General features: G+C 47.6%; 1 protein-coding gene across 4 annotated transcripts in view; it reads right to left on the bottom strand.

Moving 5' to 3' along the window:
• Nucleotides 1–17,309, bottom strand: part of depdc5 (DEP domain containing 5, GATOR1 subcomplex subunit) — a 181,595-nt gene that overhangs the window by 4,332 nt on the left and 159,954 nt on the right. For all 4 annotated transcript variants that reach the window (XM_078553861.1, XM_078553863.1, XM_078553860.1 and 1 more), the window contains exons 39-40: nucleotides 9,664–9,724; nucleotides 863–945 (exon numbers count right to left, since the gene is read on the bottom strand). In XM_078553861.1, the coding sequence (XP_078409987.1) occupies nucleotides 863–945; nucleotides 9,664–9,724 (144 nt within the window). The remainder of the gene's footprint in view (nucleotides 1–862; nucleotides 946–9,663; nucleotides 9,725–17,309) is intronic.

Here is a 17,309-nt window from a genome sequence, read left to right on the forward strand (position 1 = left end):
TTACAACATCTTCCGGTTCTGGTGAAAGGACATCAACCTGAAAAGTTAACTCTTTCTCTCTCCACACACACTGTCTGACCTGAAGAGTATTTCCATCATTTTCACATTTCCAGCACCCACTTTTGTTCTGTAGTTTTTTTATTGGCAACTTGAGATATTGAAAGCAGTTAACATTTAAGAGGATAAAGGAGCAGCTAACGAATATTAACAGTGTAATTTCAATGCTTCAGCCCTTGTGTGTGTTTGGGGAGGGGGGAGGTGGTGGTGGTGTTGGTAGGGGGATTTGTGCTGGGAAGGGAAATCTTGGGGTACGTCTGAATTTTTAGCATCATCATTTTCACAAGGATAACGCTATTAATTTTTCCTCCATTATTGATCAAACTTTACCCTCAGTTGGGAGTCTCTGAGCCTTCACAGCAGCAGAGTCCCCACTGGACAGTCGGGCATCTGAGAAGACGCCAGCACATTTTCTGCAGGGGCAGCTGAGGACTCACACCAGCAACTCCCCCTCGGTGAAGGAGAGGCAAGCTGAGGTCTGAGACTCCACTGTATACACCCCAGTGGTTAGTTACAGAGACAGAGAATATTCACAGGACATCGCAGCCAAAGGGCACAGAGCAAGAAACTAAGAAAAGAGCCAGAGGGAAAAACAAAGAAAGGATTTTTAAAAAAAAAAGGTTACTTTTAAAACGTTAAAAAAATCCTTCAATTCCCCAAACGAAAAATGGAGAACAGTTAATACTAAGCTGGAAGTTGATCCAGCTCATGCAGGAGGCTTTGGGTGTCCTGTGTTACTAACACTCTTACGCAGTCAGTCTGAGTGTTGCATGAATATACCTGGATTCCAAGATCCAGAACTCACCTGTGACATGAATGTATTGCGGCTTATTCTCTGCAGGGAAGTTAAAGGCTGAGGCGGTGTACTTGTCTTGGACAAAACCAAACCTGTAACAGGGAGATACGCAAGTAAGATGAATGTAAGCAGAAACCCTGGCCATTGGAATGTGCAGCTAAACCTCACGACTAGACTGGCTAGTCCTGAGTTCACTGATCACAGTGGGGGCGACAGCAAAGATGCTGCAATATCGTTACCCAGAGTTGTTATGAGAGATGGAATGGGGGCGGGGAGGGCAGCATCAGTTGTGGGGGGGGGAATCTCATGGGAGACAAAGGAAAACTAATTTTTTTTATTTTACCCTTTGACTGATCGCCTAGGCTGCTTGCAGCATCAGTAGATTAATTCCTAAGGACTCTGGGATGATCTTGCAATGTTGGCAACCTGACTCCCAAGGGTTACAGACTCGAAACGTTACCTCTGTTTCTCTCTCCACAGATGCTGCCAGACCTGCTGAGTTTTTCCAGCTCTTTTTGTTTTTATTACATTATCTAGAGTTCACCAATTCAGGCATTGCAGCAGCTTATCCTCAACAGCTCAACTTTACACTATCATCTTATGGCCCGGTACTGCCAGTTTGACAATGTAGAGTGGCGCAAGCTGATGGCACTGAGTTTAACCACAGGGTTCGTATTCCTCTCCGGTCAGGGGTAGCATGACCCTACACACCATGCTTACCCACCCACACCGAGTGTAGCTCACAGGTGTCCGAATGCCAGTCCCTGCCCTGACCCCTCTCTATCTCTGTAACTTCATCCAGACGGTCAAGATCTCTGCATTCCTTCAATTCTGGCTTCTTGAGGTTCCCTAATTTCTTTGCGCCAGCATTAGTGGCCATGCCTCCAGCTGCCTGAGCTCTGATTGCTGGAGTGTCCTCTAATAGGCCTCTCTTTATTCTTTAGGTAAAACCTAACTTAGTGACTAAGCTTTTGATCACCTGCCCCAATATCTCCTTATGGTGCCTCAGGGTCAAATGTTGTTTGCTAATCACCCCTGTGAAGCAGCTTGGGATACTTTACTATGTTAAAGATGCTATATAAATGCACCTTGTTAAATGGAATAAACAGGATAATGGGTTGCTGCTAACATTGAAAATCAAGTTTAAGGACTTGGCTTTTCACCAGATTCAATCTTGCAGCAGCCATTGTGAAGGTAGGTTGGTGAGAATAGACTGTCTCACGCCACTTCCGATCGAGCCAAGGTCACAACACTGCTACTGTACTTCAATTCTAGATGCAAATCCCAGCATCTCCCGCCCTTAAGGCCCTCAGTGATATAACTGCTTCAAACCCCAGCTTTAACTCACTTAATAGATACTTTGAAAGACAGTGGGCGGATTTTCCTCCCTGCGGAGTAAGTGCGGTGGAGGGTGGGAATAGCGGCTCTTTCCCCGCCGGCCACATTGCCAGGCTTTCACATCCGATTGTCTGCCGCTCGCCTTGTTAAACATGCTGTTTTGCCGGCGGCCGGCCTGTGATTTGCCTGCTCTGCCATGACCTCAGCAGATCCTCGCTCCAGGCACCATATTTAAACTGCACCCACACACAGATCTTTTAAATATCTGGAGCCCAGGACTGCTCCAGGTGAGAGATGGCCCCCAAAAGCAGGAGGAGTGCAGCTCCCAAGTTTAGTGACACTTTGCTGGGTCACTTTCTGGATGCTGCTGAGGTCACCATGGCCTCCACCACCCTCAGGATGGCTGGTGGAGGTCCAACAATGTCACCAGCCTGGCTTGGCATTGAGTGCCAACTCAGCCCACAGGGGAACAGCTATACAGGTGCACAAACGGCTGAATGACTTCATCTGCACAGCCAGGGTAAGTCAACTTTCTCATCCCTCTTGGTTCACACTGTCACAAGCCCCTCACATACTTGTAGGATGACAGTCAACAGGCATCTCACACATGACCAGCATAAGAAACATCACCACTCACCCTCTCACACACACCCTGACATCTCCATCGGGGCTTACATCCTGTGCAGTTCACATCCTCATCCCACACAAAGCAGGCATCCTTATCATCTGCCTTGACATGCTTCCTGCTCTCACTCTCTGGCTGTCTTCATGCAGGCCAAGCTCGCCCACAATAACAGGGAGAGGTCCCAGACTGGTGACAGGATGCCAGAGATCAGAGCCCTCACCCAGTATGAGGAGTGTGCAGTACACGTAGCTGGAGAGGTCCAGGGCCGTGCCTGCAGCGATGGTGAGGTCGATGGCATGCGCCCAAGTGAGGACCTTGCACCAGCTACTCCTTCAGACAACGAGACTGTGAGTGCAATGTTATGTCTTGGAGTCTGTTGCCATGCACTAATTATCTCTACTGTCTTCCATAGGCAGCACAGCCATGCACCCCAGGGACACCGGGAGCCAGTCCCTCATCTCCAGCCTTGAGGACACCTCAGATGAGGATTTAGAGGACCCACTTGTGGAAGACCCGTCACAGCGCAGATACACACCACGGTGGGACCTGGATCTACAGCAGGCTCAAGGTCACAATCTGGTGAGCATAGCAGAGATTCTGGCCTACAGCAGGTGGAGGCAGGCCAATCCAAAGTCACTGACACTCGGAGGACTTCTGGAGGCCAGGATTCTGCAGGGTCCCGGGCATATGACGCACCTGTTGCCATGGTCTTATTGCAGATGTTGGGGCAGCAGCAACAGAGATGGGAATAACAGGCAGGGTTGTCAGCTGCATTCCACAGATTGCAACATACGATGGAAGAGTTTGTCCGCATTCAGTCTGAGGTGATAGCGCTGGCATGCCAATGCACCGAGGTCAACGCTGGTAGGGTAGCAGCCGGCATGGAGAACTTGGTCCAGGACATAGCACCTGTGCTGCTGCGGGAGTTGAATTCCATTGCTGTAGGCATTAGTGGCATCCAGCAGTGGCTACGCAAGAGGCAACAAGGGCACCTCAATTTCACTCCAGTCCCCTCAAGGAGTCAGCCAGGGGGCCTCAGGCACCCATAGGGACGAGGATCAGCAGCTGGACACCCCGGGGCCATCCACCCAGGTGATGCAGAGTGTCCAGCCAATCCCAATCCCCTTTGCCGGTGATCCCATCACCTCCTGCTCCACAAGCCGAGGAGGGTGCACCTGCCCTCCAAGTCTTGGCCCTCCAGAGGGCGACTGCCAAAGTCATCACAGACAATAGGGCTAACAGTCAGCTAGCTGACTGCCTCCACTTCCGCTGTGGATGTCGGGGATGCACCAAGATGTAGTGGTTGGGTTAGGAAGATCAAGAAACATTAGGAGCATAATGGTGCCACTGGTGTTCACCGCATGTATATACTTCTCCCCACTGTAAGCAGAAAGGCACCCATTTCACATCTCCTCTTGTGTATGCCTCCTCTGTATGCTGAGGTGTGTTGTTCTAGATCATGTTCCCTCCCCCCACTTACTGCAGACTTTGCATCATGTGCCTCTGGTTGATGTGTGCAGCTCTCATCACTGTGCATATCCCTTCTTAGTTCATTACCAACATCAGTGATACCTCAGCCTCAATGTAAAGTGTGCTTGTGCTAAGGCATCTCATCGATATGCACTGCAGGTTCAAGTAATGTTCATTCTTGGCTGTGTAAGGTGGAGGCTCATGTAGACCCCGACTTGTCTGCACTGTGGAAAGGTGAAGGTGTAATGTAGAGGGAGAGATGTAGATGCACATGGCAAAGGGTAATCTTTCCTTGAACTCCATGCTTTCTGTCATCTGTGAGGGTTTGCAATCTATAAGCCCACACTCCGAGGCTGTGTGCTCCTGCCAGCCTTGCGCATTGTTGACTCTCCAAGTGTACATCTGCTAAGCTGACCAATAAGTGCGCACACCTTCCCACCGCAATGTGCCAGTGCTCTGTCCCTCACCGGCACAATTTTGTCCTGGTGCTCAAAGCTACAGCTTTAATCGTTTTGCACCTTGGAATTGTTTGCATAGCGCCTACAAGGCTATCGTCGAAAAGAAGGGATGCAGCACTGGTCCATTCATTCTGCTTAACCTCCCCTTCCCTAAACATTCACCAAACTCAGCGATGCTACATCCATGTGGGGATGTGTTGTGGTCAGTGGAACTGTTGAGCATGGTCTCGGTGCTTATATGTTAGCTTGATGGGAAGGCAATGCTAAGTGCAGCAATGGGCTGGGAGCAAGGGTGTAATGCAGCTGATGTGTGCTCATTATTGTCAATGAAGTGGAGCCGTGAGGGCTCCATGAGGTGTCTGCATTTTTGGGGTCACAAGGGCCAGGGCCTTGGCGTCTAAAAGGAGGCTTTTTCATATCTGTCAGGCGAGTGTGTGAAGATGGTCATTATGAGGTGATCCATGTCCATTGAAAGCTTAGGCTAACTGGAGCCCCACATCCCTAACTGAGAGTGGATTAAGGTAATGATAAGGGCTGAGTGCTTTGAACAAGTGTTAACACCTGTTGAACATCCTCGCCTGCCTTGACCCAAGTCTAGCCTCACAGCATCGCCATCAAAGTGACACATAAGGCGTTTTTCCATTGCTGGAGATGGATCTCCTTGAGGCGCTTAGTCAGACTGAAGGTATACTGCCATGATTCCACTCAGGACTGCAGTGCGACTCCTGCCTCTTGTAGGGGCTGCCTTAGCGATAGGGAAGCTGGAGAGATGCTTGAAGAGACTGCACCTTCTGTTATAAGATGCCAGAGCGACCTCCTGCAGTTGGTACCTCAGCTCAGCAAGGACACACACCCTGAGGCTTCATCGCCATACAATGGATGATGACATGGCGAGCGAATGTGTAAATACTCTATCTCAGAATGAAGAGGATGGTTGAGAAGACTCGCCATGCTGGCGGTGATGTGGGCCCATCATGGAGGGCATTGGTCCAACAGGATAAGCACTGCTACTCGTCATTATCCTCCTGGAATCTGGTGGCTATGAGCGTCTCACGTGTATTCCTGCCTTGTCTGGCCTGTGCTATGGCTTCTTCCCCTGTGCCCTAGGCGCTTCCTTGACCTAATCACCCTCATCCCTCTCAATTTCCTCCTCATCAGAGAAGTGCAGTTCCTCCACCTCAGCATCTGGCAAGTCCTCCCCTCTCTGCAGCGCCAGGTTGTGCAGGGCGCAGCAAACCATGATGATCCATGAGACCCCTCGGGAGTGGACAGAAGTGCTCCTCCAGATCTGTCGAGGCATTGGAATCGCATCAAGATGCCAATGGTCTGCTCTGCAGACCAGCTGCACAATGAGTGAGTGCGATGCCTGCTGCCAGGGAGCTTTTATAGCCACAGGAGTGCAGTCAATAGTGCCCTGCACCTGTGGGAATCCAGAGATCGCTGCAAAGCCCATGCTCTGGCGTCCTGGCTCTCTTACTCTCTAGCAAAGTGCACGTAACTGTGGGCCTTGGCAAAGAGGGTGTCTGTCACCTCCTGTGTGCACTTGTGCGTGGAAGCTTGAGAGATCCTGCAGAGGCCCCCAGTGGAGCCCTGGAAACAGCCACTCATGTAGAAGTTAAAAGCGGCGGTGACTTTCAGAGCCACTGGCAAAGGGTGTCCTCCCAGTCCCTGCGGCATCAAATCCTGGAGAATGTGGCAGATGTGAGCCACCAGGTCCCTGGACATGCGGAGGCGTTGGTGACACTGCCTCTCCCTCATTTGCAGAAAAGGCATGAATCTTCTGTACACCCTCAGTCTAGAGAGGCGTTTACATGTGACGGTTCCCTGAGCCTCATCCCCTGGGTCCGGAGGGGACCCTGCTGCCCCTTGCTCATCAGGCTGAAGCTCCTCCCTTGGCGAGCCTAGTGTTGCCGTAGCTCTCTCCTCCGCCCTTCCTCCTGCCTGCATGTGATGATTGAGGCAACATCACCCTCCACCTTACTGAACGTTTCCTCACTGCAGGAACATTGAAAGAAATAGGTGACTGAGCATCAGCCTCCAAAGATTCTCTTTGTGTCACTGACCCGTGAGTGATTGTGGGTTCAAGGGCTTGGTTACAGTCCAGGCACCGATTAACCAATACAATCCTGACCATCGCAATGACTGCTCTCAGTGTCACAGTATATTTCACCCGGCCCCACCCCATTTCAGTAGACCGACTGCTAGATGGGTTTGGCCAGGCACTTGGACGTCCTTCATTTGAGACGATAAATTATTCAGTGGACTCTATGACTACATCCTTTGGAATACACACAAGGACACATGCTCTGTGAGGGTATGAGGGGAAATTCCTCCCATCATCCTAGATGAGATGAGGGTGATGTTGCCTCCATCATCGCATGCAGTCAGGAGGAAGGGCAGAGGAGAGAGCTATGGCAACGCCAGGCTTGCCAAGGGAGGAGCTTCACCCTGATGAACAAGGGGCAGCAGGGCCCCCTCTGGACCCATTAGGGCCATCTGGGAGTTCCCAACTCTGAACCTTGCAGCTGCATGGTTCTGAGGTGGGGTTTCCAAGAGGCTTCTTCTGTTTATCCAGGTGCCCATGTGTTTTTTGGAGTCATTATCACACTGGGGAATGACCATGATTGGTACAATGGGTTACTGCAGGGAGATCAATGATTGGAACACATCAGAATTAATCTCACATGAATGCACTATTGCATCGGAGGCTCCTGACTGCTTCTGTAGTTACTGAGGTGCTCCTAACCTGTCTCAGCTGTGCATTCCTCACGTGGTAATACAGATTCCAGATGGGTGTCTTTAATCGACCCCCCAATGTGTGATCCACTCCTCCCAGGAGACCTGACATCCCTCCACAGCAGCGTTTTGCTTAGTTTCACTTTCTGCTGCTTTACTGTTTGAGATTCCAAGATGGTGGTCCTCAAGTTTATTACCAAACCAGCTTAGATCCTCCCTGTGTTACCATGGAAATCCTTCCCATCGTCCTAGAAGAGCATAACGTTCAGGTTTCCCTCCCTCCTGTTATTCTTAGTCCCCATCCCAGTAATCCTTGATCCCATTGTAATTGTGGTTGACATCCCTGTGTACCCCTCAATGTCGTTTGATGGATGTACCCACGCCCCACGTAGACCTTACCCCTCCCTATATTGAGGCCTACTGTTTCGTCACATATAGGAGATCCCCACCCCACTTGAGGCCATCGAGTTCCCGCCCCTACACTACATGTCCCCAATCTATAGGCTGCAGATGCCTCCCCCTGACTGTGACTGTACCATCTGCAGCCACCTGCTATGCCAGAAACCCCCCTGGACCACTGTGTGTGAGGTGTTGACCACACCCTGTACACACTGTGCTGGGCACGCCTGACAGTGGACTGACATGTCCTCCCCCACCCTGCACTGGGACAAGGACAGTCTTTGGGAACTCAGCAATATAAGCTGAAGCGCTTCTCCACTCCGCACTCTTCCACTCTGGCTCCGATTCATTTATGTCCTTCTGTAGGAGACTCTCTCCAATTCTGACCCAGAGGACACTTCCCCACACTCCCCCATCCTCCCCCTCAGTCATGCGTCTGTGTGTAACCTTCCCCAGTCTTACCCTTCCCCTCAGGCAAGCCCTGCCCTCCAGCCCCTTGCCTTGCCTCTGCCTTGTCTTCACCCCCTGCCCCTAGTCGAGCCCTTGACCTGCAGCACATTATAACCCACCCCCACCTTCCCGCTGCTCTGGTATATAGAGTCTTGCCTGTATAACCCTGTTTGAATGGGGAATGGTGCTGCCTGCTGTGCTGGGGCGGAGTCCCAGTGCTGCGAGTGCTGTGCAATGCAGGGTGTGCGAGTGAACCTCGAAGTCACGAGTGAAGTGCAGGTCGCCAGGTACACGTTGCTGAAACGTGGTTGTGAATCGCGCCGGTGAATTAGACGCTGGCATTGCCATTTGATCCAGCGTGGGAGGGGCGTGATTCCTGCGAACTGCCTTCATAATCAGCTGCCATGGTTTTCTAATGTATTCAAATGGCGTTCCCAACACAGCGCAGTGGGAATAGGGCGTTGTCATCGAGGGCAGCAGCAGACCATCACAGCCTGCTGGGAAACTGACTTCCTCACTCCTGCAATATTTTCCCCTCCCGCTCGCCCATTATGCCCGCTGTGGGTGGAAGGGGGAAATCCTGACCAGGATTTCACTCGTCTGGCTGGGTGAGTCCTGCTCTGCGCCTGTGGTCCCTGCAAAACAGGGCACGAGGGAGCTGTTCACACGTTAAACATTGACCCCCCCACACAACATAATGGAACACAAACACTTCACAACTGACTTCTCGAAAGCAAAATATTTACAAGTTAGAAAGGGCACCATTGAAAAGCGAGGATGTGTATCCTCACCAAGCCAGTGACACCAACTTGGCCAGTGAGTAGAAGTTTAACCAGGGGAAATCAACATTTGGCTGCACAAGAAGCGAATTGCATTTCAAACAGTAAAGCACTGAGTGAAACTCCATGAGATGTGTTGATGTGATAAAGGCTTCACATAGAGAATGTCTGTAATTGTAAAAAGGCAAGCTCATGCACCATCTCGTGGTTACAGAGTGGCACTGCCTGCCTATCTTCAAGCTGAGACTCAAGCCTTATTGCCAGGGGTAGGTTACGGGGGGGTAATGGAGGAAATAATTTGCAGATGAAGAGGCGGTAAGGGAGGAAAAGAAATGAAAATATTACGACCTTAAGCCAAAGTGGCTTTTATTAACAGAAAAAAACCTGTCCAGTGTAGGTTGAGAGTTTTAACTATTGCTGTTTGTATATACGGGCAACAAAACAGGCACGCCATCAACATTTTGATCAGATTTATGCTTAAAAAAAGATTTTTCCCCAATTAAAAGTCTTGTATGTATAACAATGCGGCCCCACAGGAATCCTGAAGTACTGTACCTGGCAAGAATGGCCTCCTGCAGAAGCTGCATTCGGTCCCAGTACGTCTCAGGCTCGAACCCTAGAACAACACAAACAACACAGCAGTGAGGTTAAACAGGTTGCAAAGGGCGCTATTGTCTCATCACAACTCTGGTATAGTGAGTGAATTGGTCAAATCTGACCTGGTAGATTAGAAGGGGCAATTTTCCACTACCACCGACGCGTCTTATTGATCCCACTATCCTCAATGTGTCCTGTCAATCTCAGTATTCCCAATATGTCCTGCTGATCCCAATATTCCCACTGTATTCTGACAATGGCATATTGGCATTGTCAATGGACTAGTATTCCAGAGACCCAGGGTAACGCTCCGGGGACCCGGTGAAACTTGAATTCAATAGAAATCTGGAATTAAAAGTCAAAACCATTGCCGGTTGTTGTAAAAACCCATCTGATCCATTAATGTCCCTTTAGCGAAGGAAATGTGCCGTCCTTACCTGGTCTGGCCTACATGTGACTCCAGATCCACAGCAATGTGGTTAAATGCCCTCTGAACAAGGGCAATTAGAAATGGGCAATAAATGCTGGCCTAGCCAGCGATGCCCACATCCCATGAATGAATTAAAAAAATATATACCATGGAAGATGATGATTTTGGGCCATATTCCTTCACCAGATATTATCCAAGCAGGTTAGACTTGGAGGCAACTGTTGTTAAATAATCACACTCGCCTTGTCTGCATCAGTCACTATATGTGAACAGTTAGCACTGGAAGTTCTATGGTCTTGAAAAGCAGGTTCAGATTCTTTAAAGCACTTGACCATTGCAAGCAGTGGTACAACTGGATTCGTCTGTACTCCCGCCTCGTGACAGAACAGGTACCGGACAGGTGTGAACGGCAGAAGGAAACGCAGCGAGGGTTTGCTGTCCTCCGGTACCCCTCAGTGTGCCTTGTGTCAGACAGTGTGTCTGCTCAGGGTTGTCGTCAGGAGAGCCTAACTGGCAGTAACTTGGCTGCAGAATGAGTAACTGGAGCAGGACTTGTAAAAACCTTTGTAATAAATATACCCATGAAGTTAAAAAAATAAAGAACAGGTTTTCAGGTATACAGTCCCTATCTGCATTTATGTAGTGCCTAGCATAGAAATTTACAGCACGAGACGACAATTCGGGCCATTGTGTTGCTGCTGCAGGAAAAGAATCTACCCAGTTTAATCCCACTTTCCAGTTCTTCACCTGTATCCTTGTAGGTTACAGCACTTCAAGTGTGTATCCAAGTATCCTTCAAATGCTACGAGGATTTCTGCCTCACGTTTCAGGCAGCGAGTTACAGATCTCCACTCGGGTGAAAACAATTCCCCTCAAGTCCCCTGTAAACCTCCTAAATCTTAACCGAAATCTATGTTCCCTGTTTATGGATTTCTCAACCAATGGAAACAAGGCCTTTCTATTATAGGGTGAACAACTGTGCCTTATTTTACAGAATGGTCCTGTTTTTGAGGCCACTGTCCTGTGTCGCTTGCTGCTGGGAAGCTGTCCCATAATTTGGTCTTTTGAATCTTGTGCATGCTTGGTGCCCACTTTCCTGTTTGCGCGATTTCAGCTCTGACAGCACCTCCCCCCGCCCCCCCCCCCCCTCTCACTGCACCTCCCCACCCCCCTCTCACTGCACCTCCCCCCGCCACCCCCCCCTCACTGCACCTCCCCCCACCGCCCCCCCTCTCAGTGCACCTCCCCCCACACCCCCCCTCTCAGTGCACCTCCCCCCGCACCCCCCCTCTCAGTGCACCTCCCCCCGCAACCCCCCTCTCACTGCACCTCCCCCCGCTGCCCCCCCCTCTCACTGCACCTCCCCCCGCTGCCCCCCCCTCTCACTGCACCTCCCCCCGCTGCCCCCCCCTCTTAGTGCACCTTCCCCCCGCCCCCCCACCACTCTCAATGCACCTCACCTCGCCGGTCTCTCACTCTGACAGCACCTCGCGTTTGACCGGGATGGGAGTAACACTCTCAAAACAGGATTGCTGATTTAAAGTTACTCCAAACTTATTCTGCTTAATGTCTAAACCAATATATTTAAAATACGCTGAAGCCTGGATTCCAATCTTAAATTGTACTTTAATCTTATTCATAACTATTACCTCAAATTCCACAGTATCACCCCATAAGAAATCATCAACATGTATTGTGAAGATGCCTGAAAGTTGCTCTTTTTCATCCCAATAAAAGATTGTGTATCAGCTTTTAGTTGAACACAGCCTACTTTCAGCAAAACAGATCACAGAAAAAATACCACAACCTCGAGGCATCATTCAGGCCATGAACATAATTGTTTAGCTTCCATAGTTTCCTTTCTGCATTGCTTGCCTCTTTGGGCAGTTTCAGAAATATTTCTTTCTGAAAATTTTTAGTCTGCAGGAACGTACTTCTTACATAAACATTCGGCCCCTCGAGTCTGCTCTGCCATTCAATAAGATCATGGCTGATGTTTGTGTTTCGATTTCCACATTCCCATCTAACCCCGCTAACCTTTGATTCCCTTGCCTAACAAGAATCTGTCTATTTCTGCCTTAAAAATATTCAATGACCCTTTCGGAGGCACAATTCCAAAATCGCACAACCCTCTGAGAGAAAATATTTCTCCTCATCTCTGTCCTAAAAGGGTGATCCCTAATTTTAAAACAGTGCCCCCTAGTTCTGGACTCACCCACCAGAGGAAACATCCTTTCCATGTTCACCTTGTCAAGACCATAAGGGATCTTATATACTTCAATCAAATCATCCCTCATTCTTCTAAACTCCTGTGGAAACAAGCCCAGTCTGTCTAACCTTTCCTCATAAGATAACCCACTCGTTCCAAGTTTCAATCTAGTAAATCTCCTTTGAACTGCCTCCAAGGCATTTATATCTTTCCTTAATTAAGGAGACCAAAACTGCACACAGTATTTGAGGCGCGGTCTCACCAATGCCCTGTATAACTGAAGCATAACATCCTGACTTTTATGTTCAATTCCTCTCGTAATAAAGGACAACATCCATTGGCCTTCTTAATTACTTGCTGTACCTGCAGACTAACGTTTTGTGACTCATGCACTAGAACACCTAGATTCCTCTGCACCTCGGAATTCTGCAGCCATCCCGTGTTTAAGTAATACTCTGCTTTTTTATTCTTCCTGCCAAAGTGAACAACTTCACATTTTCCCACATTAAACTCCATTTCCAGATTTTTGCCCACTCACTCAACCTATCTATATCTGTCTGCAGCCTCCTTATGTCCTCTTCACAACATACTTTCCTACCTATCTTTGTGTCATCTGCAAATTTAGCTACCATGCCTTCACTCCCCTCATCTAAGTCATCGATGTAAATTGTAAAAAGTTGAGGCCCCAGCGGGACTCCACTTGTCATATTCTGCCAATCAGGAAAAAATCCATTTTATGCATACTCTCCGTTTTCTGCCAGCCAGCCAATCTTCTTGTCCATGCTAATATGTTACCCCCTACGCCACGAGCTTTTATTTTCCACAACAGTCTTTGATGTGGCACCTTATCAAATGCCTTCTGGAAATCCAAGTACAGTACGTCTACAGGCTCCCCTTTATCCACAATGTCAATTAATCTACACTCCCACGAATATGCAGCTAAAACAGCTAAACAGACTTTTAGGATTATTCATCCAGTGTGAGAGAGTCCAGTATCTCCCAGTCTCTCTTCGAAACCCCAAGCAATGAGCCTCACTTCAGCCTTATAAGTCTCATGTACAGGACCTTTTCCGTATAATCCATCTATGCAACGAGACTGGCTGTCTCCTCTCTGCTACTTCAGAATAAACTGCGAATTCCTTCCAACTATGAAATTCCATTTCTTTTGCCTCCCTTATTTGTTTATCCTCCAGTTAATTGGCAGCCACCAAAACCTCAGGGTCATGAAGACCTCTAGTCCCACCTTGAGGCTGTTCTGTTCTGTAGCCATCCTTTCATTGGGTAATCTCTTCAAGATTCGGCCTCTACTTGCACTTTTGGGACTACCACTGTAAGGTCTCTCTCTCTCATACATACACATGGTCAGAGACTCTTTCTCCAGTGTGTAATCGTTTTCTAAACGCAAGAGTCACTTTCAGACCCACGACTAGAATTCTCACGTTCTTACCTTCCATTCCTTTACCCCATTGTGCCAGTCCACAGACCTCACTTCTTGGCCAGACATTTAACCAATATCTAAACTTGCCAGTAGCTTTTCCTGCATGTCCCACAATAGTCACATCTCTTCATTCACTGGGCCCTTCTGGAAAATATGCACCCATCTTAGGCAACTGGCCTTCGGATGTGATAACCCTGTTTTATGCATCATGATCCCTCAGCCTACAACCATCCGGCCCCTGTATTCTGTTCCTCAGGACTGTCATCGAAAAACACGAGTATGTCAGGTACAGGGCGTGCCTCATCACCTTCTATAAGCTACTCCTGGGAGTTTGTAATCAATCCCGATTAGCCATGAGGAATGAATCTTAATAGTTTGATTACCATGTTGGATAACCACGGTCTTACCATCATACCCTATTACCTTACTAGGACTTTTCTAGCCCTTACGTCCCTCTCTTTTGTAATACACCGTACCCCCAGAATAAAAGTTTACCTCAGACAGTATTATACAATGCCTTAGAGCTCTCCAAATTTTCCCCGAGAGCTTTGATGAAAGCTCCTCCTCCCTGCATGAATAGCATCAAACGTGCAGAAAGAATGTACCATTTCTGGTCCCCTTCAGGGCAGGGGAGACTATTGGACTCCTCCCAAAGACCAATTGATAGGGGCTAAACCCTCTAACCACCTGAAATGAGTTCTTTACATGAACTGCTCATTCCAGTGCTGTTGTCAATTTGCAGTTTGATTAATCTGTTAAGATTTTATGCAGCATTTCATTGATCACCATGTGATTCCTTTCAAAGTCTACTGCTGAAAGGACTTTCAGTGTGGTGTTCATGACCAGAATGTTCATGTTTTTCATGCAATTCTCCAAACTCGTCATTAGCAAGTTCCCTTCCATTGTCAGTCAGAAACTTAGCTGGTGCTTCAAGTCCAGTTCCTATCCATTAATCTACAATCGCCCTTTTATCCTTGCCATGTATTACTGTAGAAAGACTGAGTCGGGTTGCCATGTTTATAAAGTGTGAAATGTAAACATTGCTATCATTGACCCATACCTTTAGATCCATGACAAATACCTCATTAATGTACCAATGGATGGCTTACAATAGGATGTGGCAATGTCCCCCAATTCTTTTTACATATTTCACATTTTCCACTAATCTCTTGATATGCCTTGTATATACCTCATCATCCACACCTGCATCCTTTAGGAGGATTTTAAATCTTTGATATGAAGTGTGAGCAAATTGTCTGTACAGCTTAAAGACAATTTGTTTTCCTCCTCTCTGATTCTTAACACCTTATACCATTTATATTTCTCTAACATTCTAATTAGAAACATCAGGTTTTGTTAAAGGGATACAATAATCCTCTGATTGGATAAACTGCAGATCCACTGACTTTTCAAAAACAATTGTTTTATCATGTTCCATCTCCAGTTTAGTTGTCCCTTTTTCATGTAAAGCTTACTTAAACAGCAAAGGTATCTCACTAGATATTACAACAGTACTAATAAAGTGGCTTACTCCAGCTATTTTGCATGGCATCATCATATTTTTTAGTGACCTCAATGTGTTGTCATACCTAAATCCCAAATAAGTAGAACTTTCATGTTGTCTGACTTATGTCAATCCTTACTACTGAGTGAATCTAGGTAACATTTTAGCTAATCTGTTCCACACACAGTTGAGGTGCAACCCCTTTCTAACGCTGCACAGTTAAATGAATCTGTGACTAATACACTCATTACCAGGTGAAAGCTTTTTGTGACGAGTACAGCTCCTTCAAACTGATCATTATCATCTTCTTCAGACTCTGAATTCTTTGTGTCATGCGTCACTTTGAGAATTCTGCTTTGGGTAGTTCATCGCATGATGATATTTTGAGTTATACCTGAAGCACCTGTTAGCTGCTTCCTAGGACTAGCTGGGGTTTATTCGCTTAGTATTGTTGCTCCAATCCCGTCGTCTGCTGTGGTATCCAAATCTGCTAAAAGTACTTTTATCCTCATTCCTTCTTCTCTAATTCTTTTTTTTTGTACTGGTGCCTCTGTCTTTGGAAGCAGTTCAGAGCAGGTTTACTAGATTAATACCTGGAATGGGCGGGCTGTCTTATGAGGAAAGGTTGGACAGAGTAGGCTTGTATCCGCTGGAGTTTAGGAGATTAAGAGGTGACTTGATTGAAACATACAAGATCCTGAGGGGTCTTGACAGGGTGGATGTGGAGAAGATGTTTCCTCTGGTGGGAAAATCCAGTACTTGGGGCCACTGTTTAAAAATAAGGGGTTGCCCGTTTAGGGTAGAGATGACGAGAATTTTTTTCCCTCTGGGGGTCGTGTGTTTTTGGAACTCTCTTCCTCAAAAGGCGGTAGAAGCAGAGTCTTTGAACATTTTTAAGGCAGAGCTAGATAGATTCTTGATAAGCAAGGGGGTGAAAGGTTATCAGGGGTAGGTGGGAATGTGGGGTTGAGGTTACAATCAGATCAGCCATGATCTTATTGAATGGCAGTGCATGCTCGAAGGGCTGAATGACCTACTTCCGCTCCTAATTCGTATGTTCGAATGGCTGTGTCTTTTGAAATCTATCAAAATCTGACCATGCCTCGTGGACATCACACTGATCATCTTTCTGGTAAATTCCAACCATGAAACCTACTAGAAGAGTCAAACCTTCCACATTATCCAAGTGACGAACTTCCAGCTCACCAAATACTTTGCTTCTGATTTTTACTTTTGTTCGGAAGCGACAATGCCAAGCCCATACCTTGTTTCCTCTTTGGTAGGGATGTAACCTGTGTCCACATATCCACTGCATTCTTCCACTAGTCATAAGATACAGCCTCTGAGAACATCGATGGTTAATCATACGCTGACAATTTACATTTGCTTTCAGCCATTCTCCACAAAAGCCACTCAGATTGTAATCTTCTGTCTCAAGAAAAAATCCTTAGTTTCAACCCTCACCTTTAGGTAACCATTCTCTGCAGCCATGTTAAACTTCTGATAGTCAGTTGGTGAAGGAGAAGGACAGGAGTCAATCTTTACTCAGTTTTCGATTTATTCACAAAGTCAAACATTACAGCCCAGCTGAGGCTGATAGACAGTTGTCAGGTTAGGGTATTAAGGGATCATGGAGGGTATATGGAGTTAGATACAGATCAACCAGATACAGCAAAGGCTATGGGCCCTGACAAGATTCTGGCTGTGGTGCTGAAGATTTGTGTTCCAGAATGAGCTGCACCCTTAGCCAAGCTGTTCCAGTACAGCTACAACCAACAATGTGGAAAATTGCCCAGGTATGTCCTGTACACATAAAGCAGGACGAATCCAATCCGGCCAGTTACTGCCTCAGCAGTTTACTCTTTATCATCAGCAAAGTGATGGAAGGTGTTGGCAACAGTTCTATCAAGCGGCAGTTACTCAGCAATAACCTGCTCACTGAAGCTCAGTTTGGGTTCCAACGGGGCCACTCAGCTCCTGACCTCATTACAGCCTTGGTTCAAACATAGACAAAAGAGTTGAA

This window comes from Cetorhinus maximus, chromosome 12 (assembly GCF_964194155.1).
Source record: "Cetorhinus maximus chromosome 12, sCetMax3.hap1.1, whole genome shotgun sequence".
NCBI classification, from domain to species: Eukaryota; Metazoa; Chordata; class Chondrichthyes; order Lamniformes; family Cetorhinidae; genus Cetorhinus; species Cetorhinus maximus.